This window comes from Monodon monoceros, unplaced genomic scaffold (genome assembly GCF_005190385.1).
Source record: "Monodon monoceros isolate NGI ecotype Baffin Bay Population unplaced genomic scaffold, NGI_Narwhal_1 Super_Scaffold_5, whole genome shotgun sequence".
NCBI classification, from domain to species: Eukaryota; Metazoa; Chordata; class Mammalia; order Artiodactyla; family Monodontidae; genus Monodon; species Monodon monoceros.
Genome location: NW_021703782.1, coordinates 11,380,532 through 11,394,772, shown reverse-complemented (window position 1 = coordinate 11,394,772; position 14,241 = coordinate 11,380,532). Strand labels below are relative to the sequence as shown.

The following is a 14,241-nucleotide window of genomic DNA, read 5'->3' as shown; positions in this document are numbered from 1 at the left end:
TTTATCAATTGCTGCAACGCATTATCGAACAGCTCCAAGCAATGTCCACAGGGAATCTTCTTCCTCCTCAACAGCCCCCTTCCGACGCCGTGACCTTCCTTTTAGGCGGGAGACTCAGTAGTCCGTGTAGCAGTAGCAAAGAAGTGACATTTTCCTATACAGAACAGACAAGGTCCATCCTCAGCCCCCATGACATTTGGGTCTGGGGAAGTATGAAAGAGGTAATGCTGATGGGATCACTGGCAAGGGCTGGTGTCCTCTGCTCAAATCCCAGCTGGCTTTCGCCAGCCCAAACCCACAACACTCATCTTGCAGGAACTTGGGAGGACCAGAAGTCATTGCTGCCACTGCGTTTTGAAGACGGCGGACCCCACAGCAGCCTGGGTTCAGCCCTGCTCCACGGCAGTTTGTAGACAAGGAGCATGGGGCCAACAGTGTTCCAACCGGGCTCGACCGGAGCTGTGTGCAGGTAGTTTCATGGTTAAAAGTCCTAGTAGTGTAAAAAGAAATCAGAGTAACAAGTGAGCATACCTCGGATGCCTCCATATTTACCACTGCTGTCTTCTTTTTAGTCTCCCTGGTTTTGCTTGAAGAATTTACTTTCCATGTGCTTGGGCTCCCTTCTCCCTTTGCTGACAAGCAGAGCTCTTAATTAAGTCAACAAGTACTCAGACACAGAGGCAGCGTCTCTTTTGGCAAGAGGATCTGAGCAGAAGCAGCCCCAGAAGCAAGTGAGAATGTTTGTCAAGCTGTGATTAAGCAGCTGTGATTAAAGAGAGAATAATTCCCTGCCCAAGCAAATAGTTCCTAACAAGTTATCACTCCCAGGCCATAACCGTGAAACCTATTGGGCCAGAAGGTCTGTGTGATGGTTCACTTTGAGGGATGGGAGTAGCTGAGACACTCAGGACTTAAAGCTTTCATTTGTGAAATCCAGGAACAAAAGGATGTCATCTAAGAAGCAGACATAGCTGCCAACTGATTCTTCATTTTCAAAGATTGCCAAGGTCTCTGGCTACTTGAAGACCAGCATTCTGAACCGTTTCCTCATGGTGACAGATATGAAATTCACATATTTGACACACTCTCTGGGCTTTGTGTAATTCCTGGTGAAATATCTATAATTCCTTCTCTCTCTCCAAGTCAGAAATACACTTTTTTTGGAGTACAGGGGAATGTAAGTGATACTGCATTTGCTTTTTATTTATTTTAAATAGGGATATACTTCCTGAAAGTGTGCTGAGGAACTGTGGCTGCTCGTCAATAACTTCAACACACTGCACAATGCGTTTTGCATCCACAACTGTGTTTGCTCTTCTAAGCCAAGCCAGCCTCTTCTGCATTCTCTTACATGTCCATCTTCACCCAGTTTGATATAATTTGTCCTTCATGCAAAGCCTGAAGAACATTCCAGACCATTCTCCCCTACAAAAGTGGTGCCATCTTATAGTTAGAATTATAGGCTCCAAACCCTTCCCATTACGACCTACTCTTGGGTTTGGCTGGGATGGTGATTTGGCAGCATGTTTACTGAGATTGACTGGAAGCAAATCCCAAAGAAACAAAACATTAAAAAGTGTGGGTATGGTTTAGTATCCTCAGCATATCCAATCCCAACTGGGGGAGCTTTGACTTTCATTACTTATGAGGCTGGGGTATTGGTGGAGATCATGCGGGCTTTAGGGTTTGGAAGACCTCGGGTTGAATCATGGTTCCTCCTTGGCCTTGGGTGAGTCCTTAGTCACATTTAACTATCAAATTTTTTATCTGTCAAATAAGAAGAATGGAAATGGTATGACATTTAGAGGCGGTGGGTGCCAAGTGCTCTGCCAATGCCTGGCATACAGTAGCACCTAACCAGAAAGCCTAAAGAAAATATGTATTTACCCAAACATCACTGTCTACTACAGATGGACCAATCCAAGTAGGTGGTTTAGAGCGTTAGGAACCTTAATATCTTGGGGAGTGTTAGCAGATCCCAAGTGATAACAGGCAGAAGCGGTCTTTAAATGAGACAAAAGGGAGGTAAAAGGAAGAAAACTTGACGCGTAAAGTGCTTTTCTGAAATCCCTGCAAAGGTCTGGGGAAATTCTTGAGTAAAGAGATTCAAGGTCTCTCTTAAGGCGTGCAATTTGAATTGCAGGAGAAACTCAAATTTCACCTATCCCACAATGTCAAGTTGATCTTTGGTGATGTTTAGACAATCCCAAAGCAACTGCTTTTTATAACACATTAGAGAAGATATTTTGACCACTGTTACTCTGGGTATGTTCTTCAAACTCCAAATAGAAGCAGTAAACATGTGAGTATAAATATGACGATCATTTATTTAACTGTGACAATTTTAGAGAGCTTTTGGCATGCTCAAAGGTACAGAGATTTTTGTGGATGAGTAAAAATATAACTCGTACATTGTTTATCCCGCTTTGGACTAAGTCTTGGGTGACATTATCAATTTCTTGTAAAATTGGCATGTTTATACCTAATATCATGTCATGGGAAAGGAAAAAAATGTTAAAGTTTGCCTCCCTGGAGGGAGTAGGTATAGAGAAGGGTGTAGCAGACAATTATTTATGGATAGTTTTACATGAATACAATTGTCACGGCTTTTATCTGATGACCGAAAGATTTTCGAGTTGTTTATTTGTTTTGTTTTGTTTTGTTTTGCGGTATGCAGGCCTCTCACTGTTGTGGCCTCTCCCGCTGTGGAGCACAGGCTCCGGACGCGCAGGCCCAGTGGCCATGGCTCACGGGCCCAGCCGCTCCGCGGCATGTGGGATCTTCCCGGACCAGGGCACGAACCCGCGTCCCCTGCATCGGCAGGCGGACCCTCAACCACTGCGCCACCAGGGAAGACCTCGAGTTGTTTATTTTGATTAGAAGTGGCATTAAAGCTAGCTTTCCGGCGATCCTAAGCTTTCTAGTATCTAAAATTTAAATTTGTCTGTGGAGATGTTTAAAGAACATCTCAAATATGGAGCCATGTTCTGCTGAAGAAAAGCTATTACCCTTCTCTTCATGGGGACACACTTCCTGTAAGGGGGAGCCTGGTAAGACTTAAAAATTCAGATCCTAAAAGAAGTTCTTCTCAACAATGAAACTGAAGTGAGGCTTGCATAGTCAAGTCCTTCCCTGATGCCTACAGGCATAATAGGACACCTACATCTGGAAGAGCTGTCAGGAGACATACAAACAGACCAGAAGAGTCTAAAAATCCAGCCAACATCTACTGCCAGAATCCAAGTTACGAGCACAAGGCACAGTGTCTATCTGGTCAACCATGAGACACTTTCCAGAAAGGGCTGAGAAAGCAGTAACATTCTAGGTCAAAACACGACCAACAACCAAACTCAAATCCACACGCGAGCATACCTTCCAGGGCACTATGCAGAGAAATTAGCCTTTTAGAAAGATTTCAGGAAATTATCATTTTGCTGCAAGAAAAGAAGGAAAGGATGATGGGGACACTACCTTTGCTGTGAAGGTTAAATAATGGCTACAATCTGCCTTGAAATTCTTAGAGGGAATTACCCCCAATAGGGGAAAAAGGCCACAGAAATGGTCAGGAGTTTAAGACCAGTGATTCTAGTCAAGAATTATTTCAAAAACATAAATCTTCTTTTAAATTCTTATTGTGGAATGCGAAAATATTTTAATTTTTACATATAGTCACCATCTGTATCTTTGTAATATATGGAATTATTAAGGTTGACCGAAATTTGGTATACATAAAGCAAAAAACAGTGTGTTCCCCAAGTTCTTGTAAAAAGTAGGGATAGATTAAATAAACGGACGATTGGATCTTTTATCAGAATAAATAGGCTTCTGTCCAAAACCGTTTGCAAACTTCTGTTTCTGATGGGTTTTTGGTGACCAGAAAGCATCCTCCCAAGCTAAGCGTGTGTATCTTTCAAAGTTCTGGATCATCAGACTCATTCCAACATGTCCCATGTGCCCCGGGGACTGTGGACTTCACTCATTATGCAGTAGTGAAGCAGCTGAGAAAAAATGGGAGTCGTGATATGCCTTTCAAAGTATTATAAGCTCTGGTTTTTCATAATGGAGTTCTGGAAAAGGTAAGTGATTTGCCAAGAAAAGCCTTTCTAGGCCATGTTGAAAAGGCTGTGGAGTAATTTTGCAGCCTCTATCTTAGCGTGAAATTAGCATACCCCAACCCAACCTCTTGATCTTTAAATGTGTTACACAAGAAGCCTTCCTCCACCCGATCTTTGAGCCACTTAATGGAATTCTGTCCGTAGAAGTTAAGTTGAAAAATCCACCCTCATCTTTACTGTGTTCCATTAGGAAAAGCCATCTTGCCCTGACTCTTTCTAGACCCAAGTGTAGATGATGTGCCTCCAGTATATCAGAGACCTAATGAGTGCCCCTCACTCCCATCCTTAGGGAATCAGAAGCAGTCACATTATAGCCAAAGGTAACTCTCACTGTCAAGTTTCACCCAAGCTGAGAAACTGGATGTGTCAGAAATGGTAGAGTTTAAAACTTGCTCTAAAAATAACGTGTCTGGATACCGGCCACCATCTTAAGTCTCTTCCTCTCCAGGCCCTCTCCCCGTAAAAACCCAAAGTGGTTCTCAGTAAGTTTAGCCTGGAAATAAAATCCCCTCACTCCATCAAGAAATAGCTCCAAACTTAGAGTGCACGCTCAAAATATTCATGATGAAATCATAATCCTATATTTATAGTCTTTTGGATTGTGTATGAAATTCTGTTTCCCATGGTGTTTTTCGTTGAAAGGGCCAGACATGGAAAGCGGGCTCAGAGGATGACCCAGAGAGCATCAGCCTCAAGGAGATGCTGTTTATCATCATTGTGAACGGGATGGTTGTGTGACACCCTCCCTCTTCCCTAAGCCCTACCCACTGCCCAAGAGTCGGGTCTCCTCCCCAGCCCATTCCCAGATGGTCCCTGGTTTAATGGTCCTGTCTCATCACCCACAAAATGTGAACTGGCCTTCCCAGTAGGAAGTGGAGTGGGTGCCTAAGATCATGCCCCTGTCCTGATCCTTCCTGTCCTCTAGACTAGACTTCCTCCCCATTTTCACTGAGGGAGATGGTATGGATCTTAATGGTTGGAATTTGATGATTCTCTCCATGGCTGGGTGTCGAGAGCCCCATGCAGCAGCAGACCTGCAAAAAGCTTTTACTTCTCACCCGGGCAGTGGTGCAGGCTGATTTGTCTTTGGGCACTGTAATCCTGGCAGATCCACGTGGCAGGGAAGAGAAAAATTTCCATTCACAGACCCCATCCGTCTTGGAGATCTTATAGAAGGTCTCTCCGGATCCCACTGGAATGCGCACCAGGTCCTTGTGCTGCCCCTCCAGGGCGTGGCTGGGTGGGTGCAGAGTATAGCCCAGGGCATGTTTGGAAGACTGCTTTCGGTGCAGACACTGGATTCTCAAGACATTCTGAAAGGCCTTTTTAAACTCTTGACTGGAGCATGGGTATATAATGGGGTTGATGCAGCTGTTTAGGTATCCGAGCCAAAATGCTATTTTAAAAACTGTTTCTGAGGGCCTGAAATCAGGAAAGAAAGACCCTGGAAGAAAACACACAGATTCATACATGTTATTTGCAAGCCAACGGGCCAATTGGCTAGGAAAGTAAAGCAAACCAACAAACAAACACCTTATTATATCTTTAAAAAGTTTCAAATGATTCCCAGTGCATTTGAGTTTTCACGTTTGACCGACTGTCCCCTAGGAACCCCTTGGTAATATCCTCAAAGGCCATTCTCACTTGGTCCACATGTGCAATATTATTTAAGGGAAAAGACCCAAAGGGTTAGGGCTGTGCTGGTTCTTAGTGATAAAACATTACTTGGTGTCCGCTATAAAGCTTTAAAAAATGAAAACGTGAAATTTAGGCTGAGTCTACATATGCAAATTGTTTTTCCTGAATTTAAAAATAAGTTGAAATCCATTCAAAAATTCATAATAAAATAGGGTTACCTGAATGTTCCCTTTGTTCTTTGGTGCAGTATTATACAGGCACAGCCTAAATAATTATGAATTCTTTCTCTCCTGAATATTGGAGTTGTATATTTTAATGAGAATCCCAAATTTATAAAATATTGACTTGGCCAACTTTGGCCAGTGATTTTTGATTATTTTCCTTTGATGATGCCTTTTGACAATTTTCCTTTGATGATGCCTTTTGACATTACAGTATACTTGTCTGCTCAAAATACTCCAGTAGCAACAAAATGCTTGTCCATAGCTTGACATGCAGGGTCCTCCACAGTGCTAAACCTACTCTAGATTTCTAACATTAATACTTCCATTCTAAGCAGACTCACTACAAACTTTTCCCCAGATCATTGCTCATTTTTTTTGTTCTCTTAAGTCGGGTCCAGATGTCTAAAATGCTCTTTCCTGTCCTCTTCACCTATTTTAGGTGATTTAGGTGAAATCCGCTAATTTACGCGGCAGGGATCAAGTTTCAGGCGTCTTTACATCTTACGTGGTCACTATCTCATAGCTCTTGGAAGCAGAATGGCAAAAGCATGGAACCCTAAAGCAGGAACTGTCTTAGAGGTTATTTTATTCAGTTATTCAATTTCCAAGTTAAAAAAGTGATGATTAAAGTGGCTGTCACAAACTTAATAGCTACAGTACTAACGTAGTGATGGATGAAGAGATATAGAACTCCAAACCCAGTGTTCTGTATTCTCTGCACAACTTTTTTCTTTTGCCTCAGCTGAATAAAGGTCTTGATTTTATGTCTTTCTTTTTGTCTCTGCTCTAGAGACCCATCAGAGTCATGAAAAACTGATGGGTAGGCTTAAAAATCTACTCTGGCAAGCAATGCCCTGAAATTTTGCAGAGAATCTCATAAATATAAACAAAGAGTAAAGTTAAATATTGCAGAGCCAGAGAAGGCAAAATGGTACAGTGATTAATGAGAGCATTTTTTTTTTCTCTCTGAAACACACTCCCTGATAAATTCAGTGTGTCTCAAAGAAATTAAAACACACACACACACACACACACACACACACAAAGTATTATTCTTTAGCTCCAAAGCTTTTAACATTTTCCTATAATTATAAGTTACTCATATGGAATGTCTGATTTGGAACAGGCTAAATACTTTACATACAATTTAATCATCATTAGTAACATCAAGAGTTACATGATTCCTACTGTGTAGCTCAGGGAACTCTACTCAATACTCTGTAATGACCTATATGGGAAGAGAATCTAAAAAAAAGAGTGGATATATGTACATGTATAACGGATGCACTTTGCGGTACAGCAGAAACGAACAACATTGTAAATCAACTAGACTCCAATAGAAAATTTTAAAAAGTTATATGATTCGTATCAACATCCCCATTTTACAAATGAAGACACTGGTTTAATGAGATTGAATAATTCAACTAAAGTCACTCAGCAGATGGTTACCGGGAGGGCTGGGATTTGTAATTGGGAAGTCTGACTTTGGGGCCTTTGTTCCTTTATCGAGTCTCAAAATATATTAGAATAATACATCTCTAGGGAATGAGGATGGTGTGTAGAGAATGATGAGGGGTACAGCTGGGGGTGTTAAATTGGAAAGATGGTTTTTCAAACTTAAGCGGAGAGGTGAAGAAAGCAGCCAATACCAACATGAATGGTGGTTTTGTGTGAATGTAGTCAGTTCCAGAAAAAATTCATCTTAATTCTGATGCCTATACGTTGTCCAATATTTCTTCCTGATAGTAACAGTGACAGGATTAAGGGAACCTACTTCACAAGGCAGACCTTGGCTCAGGCTTAACGAGAATATATGAGCAGGGCATGCCCCAAGTTACCTTGTCTTGGAATTTCGCTATTCTGTAAATCAGCTAGAGAGGGAAGTGTATTTCCCTTATTTGAAGAGCTTAAATTAAAAGAAAAAAAAAAAAACACATGAATTCTGAATGTGAATGCTAGTGAGGTGATTTGGGATCCTTGGAATTTCCCATAATTCCTTCAGGGACACTCTCTGTGCTCACAGAGCCCCGTTCTGCATTCAGACATCTCAACATTTCCTTTTAGTCCCTCTCCTCCCATTTCTCTTCTCTCCTTCGAGGCCCCCTTAATGCCAGGTCTGGCCGACGCAGTGCCAAGTCACTCTGGCCTTCCTGTTGTTGTCCACAGCTTCAGAGGTAAATACTGGTCCTTTCCCTCATGTGCCCTGCTCAAAACACCCATTTCCTCACTGCAGCTGAGGTAGAGGGTGAGAAAGGAGATGGTTAAAATGAATTTACACTAAGATTTGAAAGTCAGATAGCCCAGCTTTAACCCTGCAGGAATACTGTGTTGCTAATCCAAGCAAATCTCTAGATTTTTGCCTTTTCAGATAGTGAATGGGAGAGTCTTCTGGCCAGAGGCTTTCCCATAAACGAAACCACTTGGTTTATCCCACTAGGTGTGTGACAGCACCTAGATGTGTTTAAACCTAGCATGATCTGCACCCTCCCAGTCTGATGAGCTCACAGGGGCGGACCATGGGACCTATTTCTCCTGCCCACTGTGTCCATCCTCCCTTGGGGGTGATTCTCTCTTGGCAGCTCCCAGCTGGGGTTAAGAGAGAGACTCATAACTGTGCTTCTTTCAGAGGCTTTCCAAAAGTTAAGAAAAGACGGCACAAGGCTGTTTCCATCCTTATTTATATTATTCACATCTTTAGATAGCTTCCTTCCCTTAATTTTTCCTCTCCTAGGAAGAGAAGATTGAGCTGGGATCAGGCTTGGAAAAGAGCTGTTGCTTCCTGGTCTCGATCAGGGTGTGCTCATCTCGGTATCCACTTCCCTGCTCAAATCTTTCCACTCAGGCACCATCTTCTCTGAACTCCTCACAATTTCTATTCCTAACCTCACTTTCTTCCCAGATCCCTCTCTTCTTGATGACGATGGTGTTTTTTAGACTTGGAAAGCAGCTGGACCATGCTTCTCTCTGTCGTCCACCCATCATGGCGTGGAGCGCCAGGGTTGAACCTGCCTTGCTTAGGGATGGGCACCTAAGACCCAGTCACTAGGTTGTAAACTCCCTCTGAGCTGGTACCATGTCAGTTTTGCTTGCTCATGGAGCTCCAGGACCTAGCACACTGCTGGCATCTCAAAGGCATCCTTCTAATTTTTGCTGAATGAATAGCCGATTCCTTGAATGAGCTACCGAATGAATGAATAGTCCTCCCCATGACTCTGCTTCACAGTGTGGCCTGGTTTCTGCTCCGCCTGGGTCATAGCTCTTATTTCTCTTCCTGCCCCTGCCTTCCTTCTGTTGTCTCTTTCTTTTTTCTTCGGCCCAGTTTCTGCTCAAACCTCTGCTTTTCTCTGGGCTGTTATTACACTATTTTATTTTTCCGTGCTGCATCACCTGGTGTCTAACACTCTAGTTTTTCTCCCCATGCTTCACAGGAAGAGCCAGACTTTTGAATTATCCACAGAAGCATAAGGTCTCCTATTGTTCTTGTCACCGTAGGTATGTTGTGCTCTTCAACAACTTCTGTCCAGACTCTGCTTCAAGAGGAGCAAATAGCTTCTGGCTTAATTCCCGGGAACCCCTCGCCCTGCAGGCCCGGTCATCCTTTGCATATGACATTTGCCTCATTTAATTCTTGAGCTTTGGAAAATCCCCAAGGCCCTGGGGACTCTTCCCTTCACTGAGTTTTCCTCCACGATTTGATCCTGCTGCAGAATTTCTGACTCTTCTTTTCAGGACCCTCCAAACTCCCTGATCAACTAAAACTTGGCCAGACTGAGATGGGCAGAGCATGAATGTATCCATGAACACCATCAACATCTTCACCCTTGGAGAGTCAAAATCTTGGCTTCCGTTGTCAGGGTCCCTAGATTCCAATGAGAAATTGAAACTGATGTGTTTGAGGGATGTCACTTAAGTCTCATCACTTGATGTCCCCTCCATTGGAAGCATTTGACTTTTTGTTTCTGATCTGGGGCTTATCTGTAGGCTTATGATGGTGGACACTGGGGACCATCTTAGTGAAGGCTGTGCCACTAGAGTCACGTTTTAGCTACAAAGTTACAGCAAAATTTGCTCTCAACGCCCCCAATACAAAGAAAACCATTTTCCGGCCAATGTTGGTCTCCTAAGTGAGTTTTCTCCACCAGTGTTCCAGTTCACTCTAAGACACAGTGAGGATAAAAATGGAGTTCTCAAATTCCAACCCAGCACTGGTAATAGAAGGTTCCTCTTCAGTTCAGCTCTTGCAGAATCAGGGGACTCGGTATAGAAGCAGAGTCAGTCTTCTGGATTCTAACCTCCCAGCTTCTAAGCTTCATTTCACCTACCTGAAAACTTGACATCTTAATGACAACCTTGAGAGACATTGGGTTATGACAAACCCTAATTAGCTGGAGCCACAGAATGCTAGGGTGTGAAGAGTGGCAGAAACCTAGCAGGCACTGTCAACCTGTCCTATGCAGATGAAGGTAGTACAGATGGGAAGGGAAAGTGGTTCCCACAAAATCATCTGCCCATCTGTGGTCCAGTCAGAATGAGACCCAGACTCTGCTCTGCTTCCCCCGTTTCTGCTCCTGACCTTGTGCACCATGTGGCAACCCCAGAATGGCTGGGAAGTGTTAACGGCAATATGTCTAGCTGTTGTCACAGGATGACAACAGGTTCTGCAGAGATGATGAGAAAGAAGGGGGAGGAGAGTAGTATCATCAATAACTACATCATTTTAAAAAGTTGTACTGTTCAAACACTGGGGAAAAAAAGCAGTGGGTGATGATCTTGGAAGGGCTTATCTGAAGGGTATCACATTCTGAAGACTGGAGTTTGAATGACTGCAATTTAAAAAAAATATGGACTCCAAAGCAGAAGCTAATGCTATGTGACCATAGGAGACAATAACCCTTAATCGTTTCTCTTTGTCCAACCAGTAGTCTCTCCACACGTCTGGTACCAGTCCAATGTGGCCGGTATACCTCTAATGAACAGGGGAGACACACCAGCTGTTACACAAATAGATGGCCAGTTCCCCAGGCCAAGGAGCTCCAGTGCCAAGCAATATTCAGGCCAGATCAGTTGGCATCTTCTGGCCAGGAAAAAAGTTCTGTCCCATTGATGTAATTCCAGAGAAAAGCTGTTGGAATCAGAGTATGAGCACAGACAGACCCAAGTTTATTGTCATCCTGGAGTCTACCAGACACCTCCATGTTTCGCTGCTGGTTTTCCTGTGTCACAGTGACTTGCCTGAGCCCTCCTGAGGTTTATCCAGGGGCCACCCTTGGGCAATTTTCAGCCAGACAAGAATATTTAGGTTAGCTCCCTGGAATGGTGGTCAGAAATCTCTAAGAATGCTGACCGGATTAACTGCAGACTAGAACCCTAGGCTCTCAACCCAAGATTCATGGATAGACTTCCCGTGAAATGAAATACAGTCTGTGTATGAACAGAGATTTTCCTGAGAACAGGAATTCAGCTTTTGTCAGCTGCACACAGTGGTCTTGGAGATGCAAAAGATGGCTGAGCCTGCCTCCCAGCTACTGAGCAAAAGCTGAACCTCTGGCTGGGGCACGTCACTTAGCCCATATGTCCTGATAAGAGCATCCAGCTTACGAACATGGTAAGAGGATGCCAGTTTACACCTCTTTAGAAGGACCTGCTCTTTTCTTCTCCTAGTTAACTGGGACTTGAAATAGCACAGCTCTCATCTTGTGCCTCTGAGGGCAGTCATCTGATTGCTCCCTGGAGAGAGTTAACATGTTGGGTCTTTTCTGAACTTTCTGGAGGGAAACTTGAATAGTAATCAAGGTGAGGAAGGATGGTGTGGGAGGGTGTAGTGAGCAGGGGAAGAGAGGCACATTGTTTGCTGGGTATATAGCATTGAACAGAACAAATCTGGAGCACTGTGGGGACCCAGTGGAGGATGGGAGCGCTGCCCCTTTTCTCTTTTTCTGGGGACTGAGGTATATCAGCCTATGGTTACTGTTGTCAAAAACCACTGCTTCTTCCAACCATGGTGGGGAAAAAGGTTGGTTGGGGAGACATTTTCTCATACCTCATACTTCTGCAAGTGGGAGACATTCTTCATGGGATCTTTCTGGCTGGTCAAGTGTAATTCTGCAGAATCAGGGATTTTATCCTGGAGGAGTCCAAGCTGCTGGAAGTAAAGCTCTTCAAAGAGTTCCTCTCTCCAGTTACCGAAGCCCCAAACAATATTTCTCCTTTTAGCAAAGAGGACTGTGTCTCCCAGAACATGCATGTGAGGCCCCCAAACCCACGATGACTCGGGAGAGAATGACTCTGACCCAGGTGCACTCGACTCACCATGTACATTTCCCTAGAAGAGCTCTTTGTGTTGCCTGTTTCCTTTTGAAATGAATACATAATTCAAACGATTTCAACAGATTGCAAGATTTTTTTCTCCTTTACTTAACAAAATATATTTTGATTCAGGAAAACGATAGTAATTAAGTCACGAGTTCTTTTGTAGGTTGTTTCCTCAAAAGCAATCTCCTTTCATAAACCAACTTATTTTCCAAACTTTGCCTTTTTTCATTAAGGTCACCATTGTTTCATGAGTCTCACATTAGAAGCATCTTCTTATCATCTCTACAAAAGCTTTCTCCTACCACCCAGTGTAAAGAAGAGGCGTCCTCAAGCGTATACCTGTGAGTGTGGTTTATTTCTTTCATGGCACGTACGATTTCTTTTTTTTTTCTTTCAAAAAAATTTTCTTTTTCCTTTTCCTTGTGATGAGGATGTTTAAGATCTACCCTCTTAGCAAACTGCAAATATGCTACTGTATTGTTAACTATAGTTACCATGCTGTACGTTATATTCCCAGGACTTATTTGTTTTATAACTGGAAGTTTGTTATCTTTTGATCCATTCACCCATTTCATACCCTGTAAGTCGTCTTGTTTACTTGTTTTCTTTGACAGTCTCATTCTCCAGAGTGTCTAATAAGCACTCCAGTGGTTTTCTTTTGGAAAACCAAAACTGTCAAAAATGATACCCAAGTCTGTGCCAGGAGGGATGATTAAAGAAACTTGTGGGGAGATGGCCAGAAGGGAAGAGGGCAGATTGAAAGGGGGGAACTCGAGGTCCTAGGTTAGGTTTTAGGGAAAACATCCTGATATCCATCCTGGAGATCTGTGTCTTCTGGAGGGAAAGAAGGGCTGGGAGGAGAAATCCCAGGGTTGTTGTCATGAGACACACCTGTGTAGAGGCATGTGTGACACTCTGAGGCCCAATGACAGTGAGTCACACTGAGTGGGAATGGCATTTGCTCTTCTGTGGTCCAGGCTGCTGGTGGCTCCAGGGTACCCATGCTCCTTGGCAACATGGGGGCTTCACACACACACATCTAGGGCCTAAGGTGCTATGGCAGACGTCATCTGGTCACATCCAAGGGGATGGGACAGAAAGCAGTGGAAGCCATGAGGGAAAATTCCCAGAAACAACCAAAGGAAGGGGAGGTTTTTCAAGGGGATAAGGGAACCTCATAATAGTGAGATCGGCCAAGATATGTGTTGTACATGATCTTTTTGTTGCTGATAAGATCAAGTTCAAGCTCATCACCTTGTCATTCAAGGCCCTTCATCATTTGGTTTCACCAGCCTTAACACGACATTCTCTCCCATTATTCATTCACTTAACAAGTAATTTGCTTAATGCCTTCTACGAGATAGGCACTGTTGTAGACATTGGAGATAGAATGATCAGGAAAATGCACAAGGTTCCTGCCCTTGGAGTTTACATTTTATAAGTATTTCCAATAAATACCTGTTGAACTGAATTGTGAATTTCCAACAGCAAGGCTATCTTCTTGCCATGGTTGACTTTTCACTGTAACTCTGTTAATCCACCAAGGTGACTATGGCCTCTGCTCACACGGTTGTCACCTTCATTCTCCTGCTCCTCTCTCAGTGACCTGTCCCTCTCCCCTAGTCAAACTTGGATTCCTTCAAAATCTCTCTGTCTTCAAAATTGTGCTTAAAATCCAGCTCATCCATGAACCTTTCCTTCTTGATAGTGTAACTTGTTTTCTCACCTCCCCTAAGCATTCGACCTTAATTCCTTTTCTGTATATAGCACTCATCACCATCTTCTATGCTTATTTCTTCTTTGTCCCTTTCCTTGAATATGAACTCCTTGAAGGCAGAGGTTTTTGTCTTTTCATTTCACTGCTATGTCCGCAATGCCAACAACAGTTTATAACATATAGTAGGCTCACAACAAATACTGTTGAACGAATAACACAATCCTTACTTTTAATG

The 14,241-nt window shown here is 43.2% G+C and overlaps 1 protein-coding gene across 3 annotated transcripts in view; it reads right to left on the bottom strand.

Moving 5' to 3' along the window:
* Window positions 1–351: 351 nt before the first annotated feature.
* Window positions 352–14,241, bottom strand: part of ADRA1A (adrenoceptor alpha 1A) — an 86,286-nt gene continuing 72,396 nt past the window's right edge. Inside the window, exons 2-3 of one of the 3 annotated variants that reach the window (XM_029203703.1) lie at window positions 5,174–5,559; window positions 352–490 (exon numbers count right to left, since the gene is read on the bottom strand). In XM_029203703.1, the coding sequence (XP_029059536.1) occupies window positions 482–490; window positions 5,174–5,559 (395 nt within the window). In that variant the 3' untranslated portion in view covers window positions 352–481. Of the gene's footprint in view, window positions 1,133–5,041; window positions 5,560–14,241 lie in introns of those variants that run through there. The other 2 variants (XM_029203702.1, XM_029203701.1) reach the window with 2 other exon arrangements.